Source organism: Cryptomeria japonica, chromosome 9 (genome assembly GCF_030272615.1).
Source record: "Cryptomeria japonica chromosome 9, Sugi_1.0, whole genome shotgun sequence".
Taxonomy (NCBI): domain Eukaryota; kingdom Viridiplantae; phylum Streptophyta; class Pinopsida; order Cupressales; family Cupressaceae; genus Cryptomeria; species Cryptomeria japonica.
The window spans coordinates 696,479,734-696,498,241 of record NC_081413.1 but is presented as its reverse complement, the minus strand read 5'-3'; the positions used below and the strand labels follow the sequence as shown (position 1 = coordinate 696,498,241).

Here is an 18,508-nt window from a genome sequence, read left to right as displayed (position 1 = left end):
ATTTATCAAACCACACCTGATTCCAATCTTTCTTAATGCCATAAGCCCTCCATATCTGTTTGGCAAGCAGAGCTTTGTTAAAAATGTTAAGAACTTTAATACCTAAACCCCCCTTGCACTTAGGCTTACACACCTTGTCCCAAGCGACCAAGGCAAACCTTTTTTTTTCTTCAACCCCTGATCAAAGAAATCTTTTCTCAATCCTCTCTAAATCTTCAGCAAATTTAGTCAGAATACCAAATAGACTAAGAGCATAGACAGGAAGATTCTAAAGGGTTGCTTGAAGAAGCTAAAGCTTTCCTGCTTGAGATAACATAGATCCTTTCCAGCCAACCAATTTCTTGTTGATTTTATCAATTAACAAGTTCCAAAAGGAGTTTGGGGGAACCAAACCTAGAGGGAGACCCAAATAAGTGGAGGGAAGCATTTCCACCTTGCACCCAATGATGTTAGCAATTCTCTACTGCCTTATAATAGGGGTATTCGTGAAATAGATAGTGGACTTCTCCCAATTAACTTGCTGACCTGTCACCAAAGAATATGAACTAAGAGCACTATTGAAGGGAGCAGCCTCCCCAACAAAGGAGTATCCCATTAAAATTGTGTCATCAACAAACTGTTGATGAGTACAAGACACATTAGCAGAGGAAGGTTGAAGACCTTTGATGGTTTTATTCACTTTCATTTTTTGAATCAGTCTGCTCATACTCTTTGCCAAGATAGTAAAGAGAATAGGAGAAATAGGATCTCCTTGCCTGATCCCCCTAGAAGATTTAAAAAATCTAGACAGAGTACCATTAATAAGTATAGAAAAAATTGGGGAGGAAATCAGTTCTCTGATTACTTTAATTACGTTCTCATCAAATCCAAAAGCCTCCATAATTCTGAAAAGAACCTGCCATTCCACTCTGTCATAGGCTTTTTCCAAATCCAATTTTATCAAAAAACCTTCTTTGTTAGCAACATTAAGAGAATGAATATTTTCATGCACAAGAATAATAGAATCCAAAATCTGCCTACCAGGGACAAATCCTTTTTGCTCCTCAGAAATAATAAAGGGTAGGACAGCCAAAATTTTAGAAGTCATAACTTTAGAGATAATCTTATAAAAGGATTTACAAAGACTTATTGGATTGAATTTTCCCATGGAATACACCCCAGCCACCTTAGGAATTAGGGCAATAAAAGTAGAATTGATTTCCTTAATGATTCTTCTGGATCCAAAAAATTCTTTAACAACATTTATCGTATCTTTCCCCACAATATGCCAATATTCTTGAAAGAAGAACATGGGAAATCCATCTGGTCCCGAAGCCTTATCCCCTTGAAAAGAGAATACAACTTTCTTAATTTCCTCAGCATAAGGGATAGCAGATAGAGCCTTATTTTGGCAAGGTTCAATAATCTTGGGAATGTTATCAACCAAGTCCTATTGCTTAGCAATGTCAATATCCCTACTACCAGTAAGGAGCTGAGAGAAGAACCTAACAACTTCATCCCCAATGTCATCATCTTTAAAAGGAATTTTGTCATCAGCAATTAATCTTGATATTCTATTAGCAGCTTTATGTTTCATGGAGGTCATGTGAAAGAATTTAGTGTTTCTATCCCCAGCTACCAACCAAATAGCTCTGGATCTCTATCTCCAATAGATTTCCTCCCTAGATATAATATTGTGAAGTTTGACTAAAATATCATCTTCCTTAGCCTTGGGATACTTATTATAACAATCTTTCTGAATAGAGTTTTGGAATAGATCTAATTCCTCCTTCAGCTTTTTTTTTATTCAAAAATATCTCCAAAAACCTTCTTATTCCATATCTTAATGTTATCTTTGATGTTTCTAAGTTTGTTAGCAACTTTGTACATGGATGATCCATCCACATCAATATTCCACCAACTGGAAATGGATTTTTCCAAAGGGGGGTGAGATATCCATATTTTCTCAAACCAGAAAGGAAAAATGTTTACTCTTAACAGACTCAACAACAAAAGAAATGGGATAATGATCCGAGCCAATTCTTTTGATAACAGATAAAGAACATCTATGTGAAAGGATCTAGTCATGAGTGATAAGGGATCTATCAAGCCTTACCTGAAAGAGGTCTTCTCCATCCCTTTGATTAGACCAAGTATAAGAAGCTCCAGTAAGATCAGTATCAATCAAGGTATTGGCATTAACGAAATCCATCAAGTCAGTCTTGTTGTCCAGTGGGGCTTGGGTTCCTCCAAATTTGTCAATTCCTTGTAATGGAGTGTTGAAATCTCCCATCAACAGCTAGCTATCCTGAGAGAAAAACCTTCTTTTCTGCTGGATTTTATCCCCAAATTTAATCCTAGCAGTTTTGGAATTAGGGTCATAAATGTTAGTAACCACCCATTCCTTTCCTTCAGTGATACTTTTAACTTTCATTGATATAATATTATCATCTTCATCAATCAGATCTCCTAAAATAGTTTTATTGTTCTAGAATATAGCCACCCCACCTGATGCCCCATTCGAGCTACTACCACAAACTCCTCCATGTTTAAAGAAATTTAAATTTTCAACTTTTTTCTTACTCATTTTGGTTTCCTGAACCAAGATGTTATCTGGCTTATGATCTCTAATAAGATTCTGTAAGACATCTTGTTTATTGAGACCATTTAGGCCTCGAATATTCCAGGAGATTACCTTCATTTGGAAACCTGGGAGCAGGATTCCTGAATAGTTTGCTGCCTTCCATCAGCTATGTTTTGTTTACTCTCCTGGTCCCTGTACCACTTCATGGGTTTACGACCCTACAGAGATTTAGAGAGACCAATATCTGCCTTAGATCTGGTCCTAGTTTTAACCCCATTAGAGCATCTTGTCTTCTTATTTTTCTTTTTCCCAATCCCTATTATCTCTTCCTCATCTTTGTGATCAACTTGCTTATTATTCCACGGTTCTCCTCCTTTCTAGGATGAAGTGGGCATTTCAACTCTAGCATTATGAAATAAGGAGTTTAGGTTAACCTGAGGTGATCCAAACTTATTCTTCCTTCCAAAAATAACTTCAGGTCCTTTAGAGTCATTTGGACAAGCTTTATTACTTTTCATTACTGAAACTTGAAGGGCCTCATGTTGGGATTCATTCATATCATCAATCTCACCTTCTTCAAGAATGTATTCTATGGTTACATTCTCTTCCTCCCAATTCTGCAAAACTTCAAAAACATTGACTGTTTTGATCTCAAATCTGCTATTTTCATTCTTTTTATTTTCCTTCTGAAGGGTAACCTTGAGAGGGCTATCTTTCCTATCATCTTTTGTTACATCTTTTAGGTTACTAGGAATTCCACTTTCTCCTTCCACTCTACTATCCTCCTTAATGTTAGTCTTCTCTCTCCATACCTATTTATGAGGATTGTTAGCCTTCAGAGGTTTTTTGGGGTTACTAGGGCAAGCCTTAGCCCAATGCCCAACTTTCTTATAGGAGAAGCACATAAAGGGGAGGGACTCAAACTCTATAGTCTATTCCCATAACCCAAGTTTGGAACTTATATCAATAGAGATGGGAAGATCCATATTCTGAGAGATATTGACACAGATTCTTGCATATACCAGTCTCTTTCGAGTTGTTGTCATAAGATCTATCACAACAAGCTCCCCAAAGGAATTAGCAGTACCTAAAAAAACATCCTCCACCCAGAATTCAAGCGGCAAGTCGGGCAGCCTTACCTAGACCAGAAAAGATTCAAATAAGGAGTCATTGAGTTCCATATTTGGAGACCATTTCCTTAGGGATAATGAATATTTACCAAACATCCATGGTTCGTCGCTCAAGGACATTTCCAAATCTTCCCCACAAGAGAAGGAAAAAACAAAGAAACCCCTTGATAGGGCGGAAACATCAACCTGACCTTTCAGCCTCCATTTTCTCTTAACAAAAGATCTAACATCCTCAATATTGGGTCGTGGTCCGACAAATTTTCCCACTAGAGAAAAGGCCATTAGAGATATAATGTGATCTATAACCATATCTAGAATTGCAATAGAAAATTTGCCTTTTTTTTAATCATAAATGTCTTCCACAGAGGGGAAGGACAATTTACCAGTGGGTTTGTTTGCAAAAAATGGTTCCAGGGTTTGAGAGCCTTCACCTCAATCATCTTTTCCAAGTCAACTTTAACGCTCTCGAGACCCGATTTTGAAGAAGCTTCAATATTTTTACGGTCAGGGGGAGGGTCCCGATACCGTGGGTCCCCATCTGGTCTCCCATCCTCATCATCCATCGATTGTCCTTGAGCTGCAGAGGTAGAAAAACTAGAGGATCCAACCGCATTGTTCCCTCCATTAGCAGAATTTAAATTTCCCTCTAGCTGCATTGTTCCCTCCATTTCAAAAAATCTCATTTTGGTCTAGCACTTAGTTCTAGAGTTGAGCCAGGATGAGATTAGACATGGATAGAAAATAGTGTTATTCTACACTTAGATATTTATAAGAAATTTTTATAAGAAGTTGTATATGATCTACCTAGTGACTTGTACAAAAGGTTAGATGCAAAAAGGTTAGCAATTGTTGAGCTGGACAAGAAGATAAAGATAGAGAAACTACTTGCAGTTCATCTAGTAAGATCACCAGAAGAGATTGATGAACTAATAAGTGAAGCAAACAGGATTGTATTTTCCACTAGTCACCAACATGTAGCATTAATGGCTGGCAGAGTAAATGAGATCACTGAAGAGACAGCGGACAAATGGGATATCTTCTTTGTAGAGGAGGAAAAGCAAGAAGAAATTAAACAACCAAAGACTTTCAAATTCTATCAAAAGGAAAAGGATAAAGGTAAAGGTAAGGTAGGTGGTCCTCCGAACATAAAAGTAACAAATAACTTGCCCCCACCTCCATCTGATACTCCACCAGCACAAACTGTTGATACACCATCGGTATTAGATAATGTTGAGAGTATGGAGACAACACATGAAGACACCAATCCTGATTCAGAGGTGTTGTATACCATGAATATTGACGCACAAGAAGTCAACATTGCGGTTGATAAGGAAACAACTGAGAAGAAAGATGTGGCAACTAAGCCACCGATAGAAAACATTACAGTTGAGACACAAGTTGAGGATATAGTTGGAAATGTTGAGATTGGGATTGAAACACATACTAAACAATCAACTGGTCCCCTAGATACTGGAAAGACATATACCACTGATGTACACACTGAAAAACCTACTGAGCAACCGGCTACTGATAAATCTGTTGAGATACCGATAGTAGACAGTTTAGAGGTACATATAGAAAAACCGATAGTTAACATTGAGATACAATCAGAGAAACCGGAAATGGAAAGCACAGAGAAACCGACAGAGGTACATTCTGAGAAATATGAAGAGGAAAAGGTTCAGACAAAGACAGTGCCACCGACAACACATGAGAAAACCAAACCTTTGCTAGTAGAAATGCAGACTCAAACTGACCTACCAGAGGTCAAAATAAGTAAAGAGGTTACTCACACCGATGGATTGCAGATCATTAAGGTAGTTGGACAGTCATCTGGTTCCTCCTTAATAGAATTCAAACCGACAAATATAATAGAGGTATTACCGGATTCCATCAAGAAAATCATAGAGTGTAATGCACAAGCTTTTAAGGCAATTGATGACACCATTCCAATTTTGAAATTGATTGCACCCAAGTGCAGTGTAGAAAATAAAGATTCTTTGAGCCAATTAGACACATTATCTAAGTACATAACCGACAACCTACTAATAATTGATCAGATCAATAAGGAGACTTTCAATGAGAAAATGAATAAAGAGAAAGAAAAATTCTTTGAAGAATCAATAAAAAAATGTAAGGAACATATAGACGAATTATTATCATCTCTAGGCAAGACAATAATCGAATTTAAGGAACTGTACATAGACACCTGTAAGACTAATCTTCTGACAGTGGATATTGACAAGGAAATCAACAAAGTACAAAAAGAAATAAATGATATAGCTGACAATATCATTGGTTCATTTGAACCAATATCAGTTATAGAACAAGAGATAGATGGATTTGAGGATAAACTTGAGAAATTGGAGAAAGAGAAGGAAAGATTAAAATGCAAGGCTAAGGAACTCAAATGTAGACTAGGTCTGAAACTAGACACCTCATCTCCTTGAGAAAAGAGATTTCAAAGGCTCTTTTTCCTGGACTTAAGACACCAGAAGAGAAAATTCACATACTTACCAGTACCATCCAAAGGACAAAAACATCATTGAAGGATAGTGAGAGGTTCACTAACAGCTTGAATTTTGCATTAGCGGATCTATATCAAATTGTAACCCACCGGTTATAGGGAGCCTGACAAGAACTACACTCAATTGACATTAATTGACAGTCTTTGTCATTGATGCCAAAGGGGGATTAGTAGAATGAGAAAAATGATTAGCAGAAGACATCATCTACTCGGGGGGAGCACACAATTTTGGAGCACATAGTTTTGGCAAGATTTTTTTGGACAACACATTTTTGGATACAATTTTGACTTTTTCTCATGAGTGTTGCCATCAATGCCAAAGGGGGAGATTGTTGGCAAATGCACACTCCAATGAGAAATTGTAGGTGATTGAAGGTATTGTCATTGATGGCAACCTTACAATCCTATGGCACCGGTAGGCACCGACACAAGCACCAGCACCGACATCGACAAAGATGATTACCGACACCCTAGCTGACGGGAATTTGGTTATTATATTTTGTATTTTATTGTAATACCTTTTTGTAAGCCGACAAGGTGAATTGTAATAGGACTCATCTAAGTATGAGATCTTGTAGGATCATTTATGTATGGAATGTAATAGGAAGATGCGAACATGTGAATATTAAGGCAGATTTTGGAATAAGGTTTATGGAAGTTTTATGAGCTTAAACCGGTATTGAACCTAGCATAGAAGATGTTGAACCGAAGCAGTACATAATATTGGATTTGCATAATCCATTTTGTAAGTTAGTAAGACTTCTCTTTTTGTAATTAAGCAGTGAGCTTTAGGCAATTGGCCTTCCTGCATGTGCAAGCCCCTATTGTAAGTAATATTCATTTATTGGCCAGTGAGTGAATATTATGGGTCACCGATCCCACCGAGGTTTTTCCCACACTGGGTTTCCTCATTAAAAATATTGTGTTATGGTGTGCTTTCTATGTTGTGGTTATTGATCTTATTTACTGCATTATTTTTGGTTTATCAGTACACTGTTTTGGAATGCAGTTTGTTTAGTAAGATTAGAAAATTTGTTAACCGACAAGATACTGATTCACCTCCCCCCTCTCAGTATCTTTGGGAATCCTAACACTATGAACTTCAATTTTAGAGCCTTTGTTGGAGTGACAAGATCCTATTTATTCTTGGTTCTAATTTATGATCTTTTTCCAACTAGACCAATGGTGTCATCATCTAAGCTAGAGGCAAAGGGTTTCAATGGAATGCCCTTGCTTGAAAGCCACATGTTTGTATTCACAAGAATACTTTGAAACCTATCTTTGATTGAAGTTGATTCCTTTTGCAACCATTAAATCAAAGGCAAAGGAGTAGAGGAAACCTTCCTTTTAGCATAGGTAAGGTGCAAGACATTACCATCCTCTTCTAGATCATCCTTGATATCAGCAAGGTTGAATTATTGGATTTGATCAATTGTCAACTAGTAATAGTCAAGATTTCTAATGTCATGCTTGGTCCTACAATCAAACCAAACATATTCAATATAGTGCACATGAATATATACCTTCTTCATCTTGTTTCTCATCCCTCTATAATCAAAGTCCCTCCTTGCCTTGAAGAACCTCATGGTTACTCTTCTTATCTCCTCCTCCATTGCTCTAGTTTTAAAGATTGAGTTGATGGAATATCTTCTAGTGGTGAGAGAAAACTTCAAACCTATTTTAAGAGAGACAAATTGGGCCTCATGCACCGCTACCATTTGACAAGCTAGCTCCATCAACACAATTTTCTCTGAGGGATATCTTGGGATCATAAAAGGCTCGCCATTGAAACACCCGAACCTAAGATATGTAAAGGTTGGAAATTGCAGGAACATGCATCCATATTGATTTACTACCTCCCAAAGCTGATCTGATTCTCTTTAATTGTACAAATTCTTGTTAAACATGCACATATGATACCCAAAGAAAGCATAATTTATTCTTCGAAAATGATTGAGACTATTTGTCAATATCAACTGGGAGTAGTGCTCGTGCACAACAACTTGTCCCATAGTTGCAGAGAGATCTAGAAAATGTCTCATTAAGGATGCAACATACACCAAGTAGGAGGTCATGTAGAACTTAAGAGTAGTAGGCATCTTGGTAAGTTTCTCACAAATGGCATCAGTGATTTGTTTTCCCTTGAATATCTTCTCCTTATTTTGTCTGATAACATGGATATATTGGTACATCCACTTATAGTAGGTATTAGAAGTAGGTAGACCTTTCACCCTACTCAGAAAATTTATCAAATCATTAACTTATTCAATGAAGTCACATCTAGGAAGAGTTTCTAGCCATCAATTATCATTCATGTTCCACCTACACTTGTCAGAATTTCTATCAAAGTAGGCTAGAGTTGATTGAATAGTGATGTCTGAGTATTTCTTGATGTTGGGACACTTAAAGATAGTGTCAAAGAAATCCTCATCTAGCCTAATCAAATTCTTACTAGTTTCATCTGTTACACTCTTACTAGCCAGGTCAAAGTGACTTGCAACTACCATGACAAACTCAGGATCTTGAGCAGACATATGGAAGGTTGCCACTAGATGGATTCCACTGTTGTTAATAGATTCCATTTTGTTGTAGGAAGAAGGTTTCTCAACTCTCTTTAGAAACTCAGATAGTTCACCATGACCTATTTCTATATCTCTTATGTGATTTATATTTTATCTGACTGAGGAAGGCAGGAAGACCGGATGAGGGTATTGCATCTCGAACTACATTTCCTTCTTTCTCAAAGAATCTTATGTCATTTGTATAATGGAAACATTGTGACAAGAAAACTTATCAATACTCGAGGAGTGCAACTGATCAACCATTTTGTTCATTTTCAAATGAACAATCTTCTAAAAATGATGCATTTGAGGCCATTAGGGTTTCTAAAACCCTCATAGTAACTTGATGGTTTTGGGGTAAATCGGACTTAAAAACCCCATTTACATGTGTGCAACAAGTGTGATTCGGGTTTATAAGCTCAAAACACACTTATAAGAAAGTGTGGCAATCGGGTGTAATTCGGGTTTACAAACTCGAATTGCACTTGTGAAGAAGCAAAAACCAAAATTTAGGTGTAAGGTGGGGTTGTATTCCTACCATACACCATGGGGAAAAACGTGATAAATCAAGGTTTAGGGTGGGGTTACAAACCCGCCAAACACCTAACTTGAAACTTTTTGTGTAGAGCGGGTTTGGAAACCAGCCACACACCTGAGAGAAAGAATGTGATAAAATGGGTGTTTAGTGGGGTTGTAGACCCGCCTTACACCTAACCTTAGTGAATGGTGGGCCTACGACCCTGTCAAGAACCAATAATTCTAAAGAAAAGTGTGCAAGGTAAACATCATACATTTGGTGCAATGTGAGGGTCGCAAACCCACCACACCAATGTGAAAGGTGGTGCATGGAGGTCCTACGGTCTCGCCCTACACCACATGAAATAACTAAGGCATAAACTAGAGGGTTGAATACATGCCTTTGAACCCGAACTCCACCAAAACTTGGTGGACCTCGGGTCTAAAGACTCACACTTCATCATTTTGGTTAAATGCAAAATAACGATATAAAAAATGAGGGCATGAAAGAGTGTCACTTGGTTTTATTAACCTAAATGACATCACAAACGTGGTGTCATTCGGGCTAATGAACCTGCACGATGCCACTGTAAAATGCAAAGAAAGCCATGCAAATCGAACAAAATAACATTCAAAATAATATGCATTCAGAATAAAAGGGTTATGAAACCCTAATATGAAGAATAAGGAAAGAAGAAATACATACTCAAAAATCAGGGAAAATCTTGAAACCAATCCAAAATGAGCCTTCCCCTACGACCTCTTACCAATTTGTGTGAGAGTTGAGAAATACAACACCACAGGAGCCCAAATGATCTCTACAAGCTGAATAAACCTGTTACAAGGAGAAGCAAGGAAGCAATAGAGAAAATCCAAATACACAGGAAATGCTCAAGAAGATGAGAGCTCTATATTCACAAAAATGTGTAATGTGATTAATGATATAAAAGAAAGAATTCAACCTCTAATAGGTCAATAAACGCTAAAAGGGAAAACCCTAGGCTTGCACATAATAATTAATAAAAGAATTAATTATTATGCACCTAATGTTAGCTTAAGTGTAAAAGAGATAAAGAGGATTAATTAATTAAACAAATGCCATTTAATTAATCAAGTAAAGACCTAATTACTCTAACACCCCCCTTAAGCTAGACTTAGGGAGAAGCTAAAACCTAGAACAACTACTGAAAGCAGGAAAGATGGGTCCCAACAACAAGGCCTGATCAAGTACCCAAGTACAACCAAATCTCTATGAAACAGAGAAATAGAGAAAACCACATGGGAAAAAACTCTACTTCAAACAGAGATGGAAAAGAACACCACTGAAGCATGAAATAGATGCAAACACTGTCAAAGAGTAACTATTGATCTAAAGAATCTCCATTGAAATAGAACATTACCAGGTAGAGAAGACTGTAATCTGCATGAGTTCCCTCAAATGACACTACTTGAATCAGATGGCGAACAAGGGAAAACAATTGAACTTGAAGATATAGATGGCATGAGAAACCAAAGCCTGAAGAGCTGATCAATTGAACCACGAAAGAATTAGAACCAATAGGACAAACCTCCCCATAATGTTGAAAAGGGAGAGGGATAGGTACACTAAAAAGAACAGCCAACAAGAACTGCATGACGATGAACCAGGAACATCGAAGGTGCAGAGAAAGTACATAGTATCGTGGAAGGAACACTCACTTGACACACATCATGAGGTGAATGCCATGGAAGGAACACTCACGTGACAAAGGTAGATGGCAACAAAGGCAAACATCAACCCCCCATGCCACTTTATAAGTAGTGCATGTACAATAAGGCACAAGATGTGCAAGATCCCAAGTAAACAATGCATGATGGCACTTTATCTCAGTGTGTTTGCATAAATAAAAAGCTACAATGATAAGAAGACTGGATACAGAAAGAACAACCAAAAATGAGACATCCTACTCAGAGAAAGAGATCTCAAGACCTAAAACATCCAAGATATTCACCAGAGTGCTGAAAAGAAAAAAACTGAATAAAATATACCTAGAGAAAAATCTAGAAAGAAAACTCATATGATTCGAAAGTGCACAGAACAAGCTTTCCAACAATATAAAGTTTTCAAAAAATGGAGTTCGACTGCTCATTCTATGGCCCTGGAAGTGCAGAAAAGTGACCCCACTTTGACTGGAAAAAGTACAGTCAAACAACCAAATTGGAAAAAAATTCCAATACCATGAGGTCTGGCTTAGAACTAGCTTTCCGATGCCTATTAAACCTGTTACAAGGAGAAGCAAGGAAGCAACAGAGAAAAACCAAATACATAAGAAATGCTCAAGAAGATGAGAGCTCTATATTCACAAAAATGTGTAATGTGATTAATGATACAAAAGAAAGAATTCAACCTCTAATAGGTCAAGAAACCCTAAAAGGGAAAATCCTAGGCTTGCACATAATAATTAATAAAAGAGTTAATTATTATGCACCTAATGTTAGTTTAAGTGTAAAAGAGATAAAGGGGAACTTAATTAATTAAACAAATGTCGTTTAATTAATCAAGTAAAGACCCGATTACTCTAACAATTTGGAATAAACAAATGAGGATGAAAATATAGGGATCAAAGATTAAAACCAAATTAAAAGACTCCTAATCAAATTATACAAAGGGGCATTCCATAACTTAAGTTCCATTAAGAGGTGCAAATTAGGTTTATAAACCCGATTTGTACTTGCCGAAGTGCATTTTGGGTTTACAAACCCGATTTGCACCTATGGAGAAAAAAGGAAGGATGAGGTGTAAATTAAGTTGATAAACCTGATTTGCACCTAAATTTCACACTTAGTGAAAAAGTAGACAACAAAGGGGAAAACATGCTTGCAACAACAATGATGTCTTGTAAAACATATATAGAGAATTAAAACCACAAATGAGAAAAACATTTGTGGGGTATCCTCATATTTTCACAATGCAAAAATCGAGGATAACACATCCATATCACTCAATGCACTCCATCGAATCAAAGGTCGAAGCGGTGGATTTTGATCTCTAATTTTCAATTAGTCGCCCTCTAGTGCCATGAGACCTTCACTTGGACATGTCTACTCTAGAATCAACCTCAAATCATAAGTCCACTCCTCATCCACACATTCCTTTAGAACCCACTATACATCCTCCTTGCTTGCTAGATCCAACCCCCACACCACAAGCAATGGAGATAATAGTGTTATATCAGTGCTTCATTCTCATAAATTCTTCCCCAAACAAGATGTCCAAAATCTGCACAAACACAGGATCGTCATGCTTGAAAATGCTTTGTAGTCTCTTCTCTAAGATGCAACCAAAAATTCCAATTGCTTCTTAATAATAACCAAGGTGAAATTCACCTCCATCCTGCAACTCTTAACCACCAACCCTCTACATGCCACCTTACACTAGTTTCAAATACTCCTGCAATAAAAATGGAGAAAATTCCTTTAAAACAAAACATGCGTTCCATCGCATTTAAACCACACACCTTTACATTATTGTTGTTGCAGTTGACAATGTACAACCCATCACTATTAATCAAGTTGGATCTCTCAGAGAGCCTCAATAAAATTTTGTTTGCTCCTCCATTAATGACACTACTCACTTGAACAACTTGTTTACTACCATATTTCCATTTCTCAACACATGAGCAATTTTAAAATCCTTAAAAGTTATTAAAAGTTCTCTTATATTTTTAACATATTTATTTAATTTCCACGTTGAAATTTCACCCCTAATAATGGCATTTATAATAATTAGAGAATCCCTCTCCAAATGCAGTTCCAAGATTGATTTAATTTATTAGCCATCCTAACTGCTAATAAAGTTGCTTGCATTTTAGCTTCATTAGTTTCCAAAATATTTTCATTCCAATCTCTTGCCACAAATCCTACACCCGAAGGGATTAGATTCCCTCTTGATGCCTAGTCAAAGTTTACCTTCACCCATCCTACATTCAATTTCATCCAATCAACTTCTTTCCCCTTGGAATCCAAAACTATTGGAATCAAGGAACACTGAGAGGGGGAGTGAATCAATGTTCTACAATTTTAATCTTTGACAATCTATTCATTAAACCACTTAATGCATATGAAGGAAAATAACGTGCAGAAACACAAAGAAAAGATCAACAACACCATAACACCAAAAATTTTATGTGGAAACCTGGTTAAGGGAAAAACCACGGCGGGATTCTAACCCACAATATTAATATACTCTATTAGAAGTATAAAAATATTACATAAGGGGAATGCACATGCATTTAGGCACACTGCCTAAAGCTCACTGCTCAAATTACAAGAAAGGGCTACAACTCGGAAGGCTCATTGCCTTACAAATGTTTGTAAGAGATTACAATGTGGTTTGAACTATGAAATAGCATCAATAAATGCCTGAGTATAGTTCTGATTAAGCACAAAATATATTCTTACTCTACTCTACAATACTGCTTTGTTATAATATTCTGCAACATACCAGAGCACAAATCTTCATCTTGCGCACGTGAAACTATGCACAATTGCTCATACACATATCCCGCACACACATCTATATCCAAAATGATCAAATAAACCTATCTTATATATCTACATCGCTAATTTAGGTCACCACCAAGTCAACTTCAAGAACACGTCATAGAGGATGAAACGTGTACATAAGTCAGCTTTAATCTAATCCAAAAACAATTAAGCAGACAAAAAAAAATGTCCACACGCTTCCCACAGGTTGACTTACTAACCTAGAACACACAAACAACTGCAAAATTCGATTTGCAAGATCTGCATATTGAATCATCACACGTTACCACTAATAACCATTGTTCTAGCCAAAAACATGATTACCAGATTTTCTAACTTACACAAGACTTATCATCGGAGGCCACAAACCTGGAATAAGGTAAATTGCATCTCCATAATACATCTCCCAGATCCGCAAAGAAAAATACTCAACCACAATAATCTGCCAACCAAAACACTGTACACTCTGTCAAATACACTTCTTACCGAACCTCACCAATACTTGATCAATATTCAATCAATCTTCTGGAATGATGAAATCATGAAGTGTGGATGCCAATTCAGATATGAGTTGCCATCAATGACAACATCACAACATCTCTGTAGTGTCTCTTGCCAACAAAAACAACCTAGAGAGGCCCATTAATGGGTCAATGTTTATATTATAATTATTAATATTATTTTATTGAAGTGAGAGATATAGTTAATATTACAAAAATATAATTAAAATTATAATAATTCAAAATTTTAATAATTAAGAATTACAATAAACATTTTTATTACAATACTATAAAGACAAGTACTTGCCACTACGTGACACTAGTTTAATTGTTGAAATCACCTAATTTTATTGAAAAAAATATTATTTATAATACAACAAAACACATTTAATAAAATAATATAAAGCATAAATCGAATTTGAGTTGGTTTTAAAAGTAGAAATTAAATTTGATTTGTTTTGTTTTTAATTACTTTATAATAATATCTATATAAATTATTACATAAATTTTTTAACATATAAATGTTTATGAACAAACTTATTTCATCTTTTAATAATAAAGAGCTAGTTAATATGAAAGAAAATAATTCTTTAGATTAACCTAATCCATATCAATTAAAAAAACAACATGAAGATCCAAAAAATTAACGGACACACTACTGATCCCTTAACCCTAACCCAATCCTGTGGGTTTGAGGTTTAAGAACGAGCTCTTGGTTTCTTAGCTTACACCATCCAAAACCTATACCTCAATTTTTAAATTTTCAGTGACAAACTTGTAAATCTCATGTTGGAGGGTTGCGTGTATGTGTGCCATGGCTAATGCGATTCTCAAGAATTCTTGCGAAGGCATCGTTGATGCTGTCTACAAGCTGTATAAAGGAGACTTCCAGGTAAGCAGAGATACTTATGCTTTTGTTTTGCAAGGATGTGCCAGAGCTGACTCTCTAATACGAGGAAAAACTGCTCACACCCACATTATTAAAACTGGATTTGGGGAAGATAAATTCCTAGGAAACCACCTTCTAAACATGTATGCTAAATGCGACAACATTGTAGATGCACGACAAGTGTTTGACAAAATGCCTCAACGAAATGTTGTTTCCTGGACTGCATTAATTGCGGGATGTGTTCACACTGGGTATGCTGAGGAAGCCCTTAAACTGTTTGAACAAATGCAATTGGAGGGCGTGAGAGCAAATGATTTCACCTTGTCTAGCGTTATCAATGCCTGCTCAAGCCTTGGGAATCTTGAAATGGGAAAGTGTGCTCATGGCGATGTTAGGAAAGCTGGATTTGAATCCAATCTTGTTGTTGGCAGTGCTCTTGTTGATATGTATGCGAAATGTGGTAGTTTGAAAGATGCACGGGATGTATTTGACAAAATGCCCGAACGAGATGTTGTGTCGTGGACTTCATTGATTGCAGGATATGCTGAGAATGGATGCGGTGAGGAGGCGTTGGATTTGTTTGTTAAAGTACTTGAAGAAGGCCTAAAGCTAGACCAATTTACCTTCGCCAGTGTTCTAAGGGTTTGTTCGCGTATGGCATGTTTGGTACAAGGCAAGCAAGTCCATGGCTACATTATAAAAACTGGATTTGAAAGCAATTCAGTGATGGGGAGTGCACTTATTGATATGTATACTAAATGCGGTGATACAGACCATGCACTCATTGTGTTTAACAAGATATCGGAGCAGAATGTGGTCTCTTGGACTACATTGATTGCAGGATATGCCCAACACGGGCTAAGCAAGGAAGCCCTGCAACTATTTGAAAAAATGGTTGGAGCGGGCATTGAACCCAATGATATCACTTTTGTAGCAGTCCTGAATGCATGTTGTCATGTAGGCCTTGTGAATGAAGGGTGTCATTACTTTGATTCCATGACCAGCAAGTATGGGATCAATCCTACTGAACAACACTACACTTGCATGGTTAACCTTCTTGGCCGTGCTGGCTGCTTAAGCGAGGCAGAAAAAATTATAAACAAAAATCAGATCAAGCCTATTGGTGCTATGTGGGGGGCCTTGCTTAGTGCCTGTAGAACTCATGGCAATACAGAGCTAGCAAAGCATGCTGCAGATCGCCTCCTTGAATTGAAACATGAAGTGGCAACAACTTATGTAGCTTTGTCAAATGTATATGCTGCTGATGGAAGGTGGGATGATGTAGCTAAAGTAAGGAATTTGATGAAACAAAGAGGTGTGAAAAAGCAGCCTGGATGTAGTTGGATTGAAATAAAGGGATGCATGCATGCATTTTTGGTGGGGGACAGGGGGCATCCTCAACATGAACAGATATATGCAATGTTGGAGAAGTTAATTGGGAGGATGAAGGACGCAGGGTACGAACCCAATACAAATCTTGTGCTTCATGATGTCGAGGAAGAACAGAAAGAGATTCTTCTGTCCTATCACAGTGAAAAGCTGGCCATTGCTTTTGGACTAATGAGCACAATCCCAGGTAAAACAATCCGGGTCCTGAAGAATCTTCGAGTGTGCATTGACTGCCACAATGCTATCAAATTTGTCTCTAAGATTGTTGACCGTGAAATCATTGTAAGGGATACAAACCGGTTCCATCATTTCAAAGATGGATCCTGCTCTTGTAATGATTATTGGTGACGACAACTTTTATGCGGCATAGCTATCAAGATCATTCATATCACATGCGTCTTCTTAAACCCTTTCATGACTTTTCGGATGATCTTTGATATAATGTCATTTTGCATTAGAAGAGTTCATAGTGCTCAAGCTCACTATAAGGTCCAATTTGCACTTGATCCATTCTAGTCAATGGGACCGGTTTGAATCAGGCTCACATCATGCTGTTGTATTTAGTAAACCTTTTGGGGGGTTGGATAGTCTGCTAGAAGCTTCAACTCTGGAGGGGTTGCATTTGTCATGAACCACTTTATCCCAAAAATGATTTGTGAGCTACACCATCTCCACTAAAATTTAGCAGTAAGGGCTCTATTCCGTATTTTTGTACGCCTTATACCAAAACTTCTTTCCATCTCGGAGAAAGTTACCTGACTGCTGCCATTTAACCAAACTCCATTTCTACTGTTGCCTACCATAAAAATGGCATGAGTTTTGGGGGCGACCACTATCATAAATGAGTGGACTTACTCGCTTGGATTACTTATTTTTGGTGTTAAGCAGCCTACCTTGGAGAGCCACTGAAAGGTCCAATTTTGGAACATGTATTTAATCTGGTCAAATTTGGAGGATAAGTTGCTAACTGGTAGCCAAGAATACCACAGATGAAATACCTCCTAAGGTGAAGATATGTAGTTAACTTTTATTCACCATTAGAAAGAGAGGCGTTCCCCGGTTTAGGTGACGTCCCCAACACCTTGGGGACTTGGGAAAGGAACTCCATTTTAGAACTGGACAGCCTACTCTGTTTGGTCTATAAAAATAGGAAAATATATTTTAAAGCAAAAGTTTTAAAACCTAAAAAGTAAGAGGAGAATCGTCATTGAAAATCAGCACATTGCATTTATTTTCTCTTAAAATATCTGTTGTTAGTGTGTTTAAATTATTTAAATAACTCCTTCGCCATCTCAAAATTAAAATATGTTTTTTTTGTCTCCCCTGTCCTGGAAACATGGAGGAAGCCTGAAGTTATTCTTATCGATTGCTTGACCAAACATAAAATAGATTCCACAGCGTCAAACGTTCATAATCTCATTCTCTTCCATAGTATGCTCTACAATGTTTTGTTGTAAATTAATAAGTTACAGGGCTGAAGGCTTTCAGAAACAAGAGCATGCCATGGTATTCCGGAAGTCTAATACACATTTATCTTTAGGATGCCAAGGATGACAAAATTCCTTATCATTAGAATGTAACGAAAAGAAACCTTGTAAAAAAGCTAATATAATTTCTTCAGAAAATATGGTTCAAGACATTGTGTGAACTGCAATAGGCTATAGATATATTGTAACATAGTTGATAAATAATTTTTTTTTCAAGAAAAGGAGTATTTACCTGGATTGAGGCCCAGGATTTGATTTTAATGGGAGACAAATTACATCTGTAAAGTAAGAATCAGAAATAAAACTGAAGACTACAGTTATGGTGATATAGTTGATAGTGAAATTTTAGTAGAAGAATAGGATTTGCCTGGATTGAGGCCTAGGATTTGTTCTTCATAAGAAGTTTGTAAATGTTCAAGAGA

At 36.9% G+C, this 18,508-nt stretch overlaps 1 protein-coding gene across 1 annotated transcript; it reads left to right on the top strand.

Annotated features, from left to right (window-relative positions):
* Positions 1–14,945: 14,945 nt before the first annotated feature.
* LOC131073943 (pentatricopeptide repeat-containing protein At3g24000, mitochondrial) lies at positions 14,946–16,990 on the top strand. Its single transcript, XM_058010468.2, has one exon. It carries the CDS (start codon positions 15,127–15,129, stop codon positions 16,945–16,947), a length of 1,821 nt encoding a protein of 606 aa, XP_057866451.2. The 5' UTR covers positions 14,946–15,126; the 3' UTR covers positions 16,948–16,990.
* Positions 16,991–18,508: the final 1,518 nt, after the last annotated feature.

Bases quoted from the DNA above. Each gene is read 5' to 3' on its own strand.
- LOC131073943 (XM_058010468.2), top strand. From the start codon at position 15,127: ATGTGTGCCATGGCTAATGCGATTCTCAAGAATTCTTGCGAAGGCATC.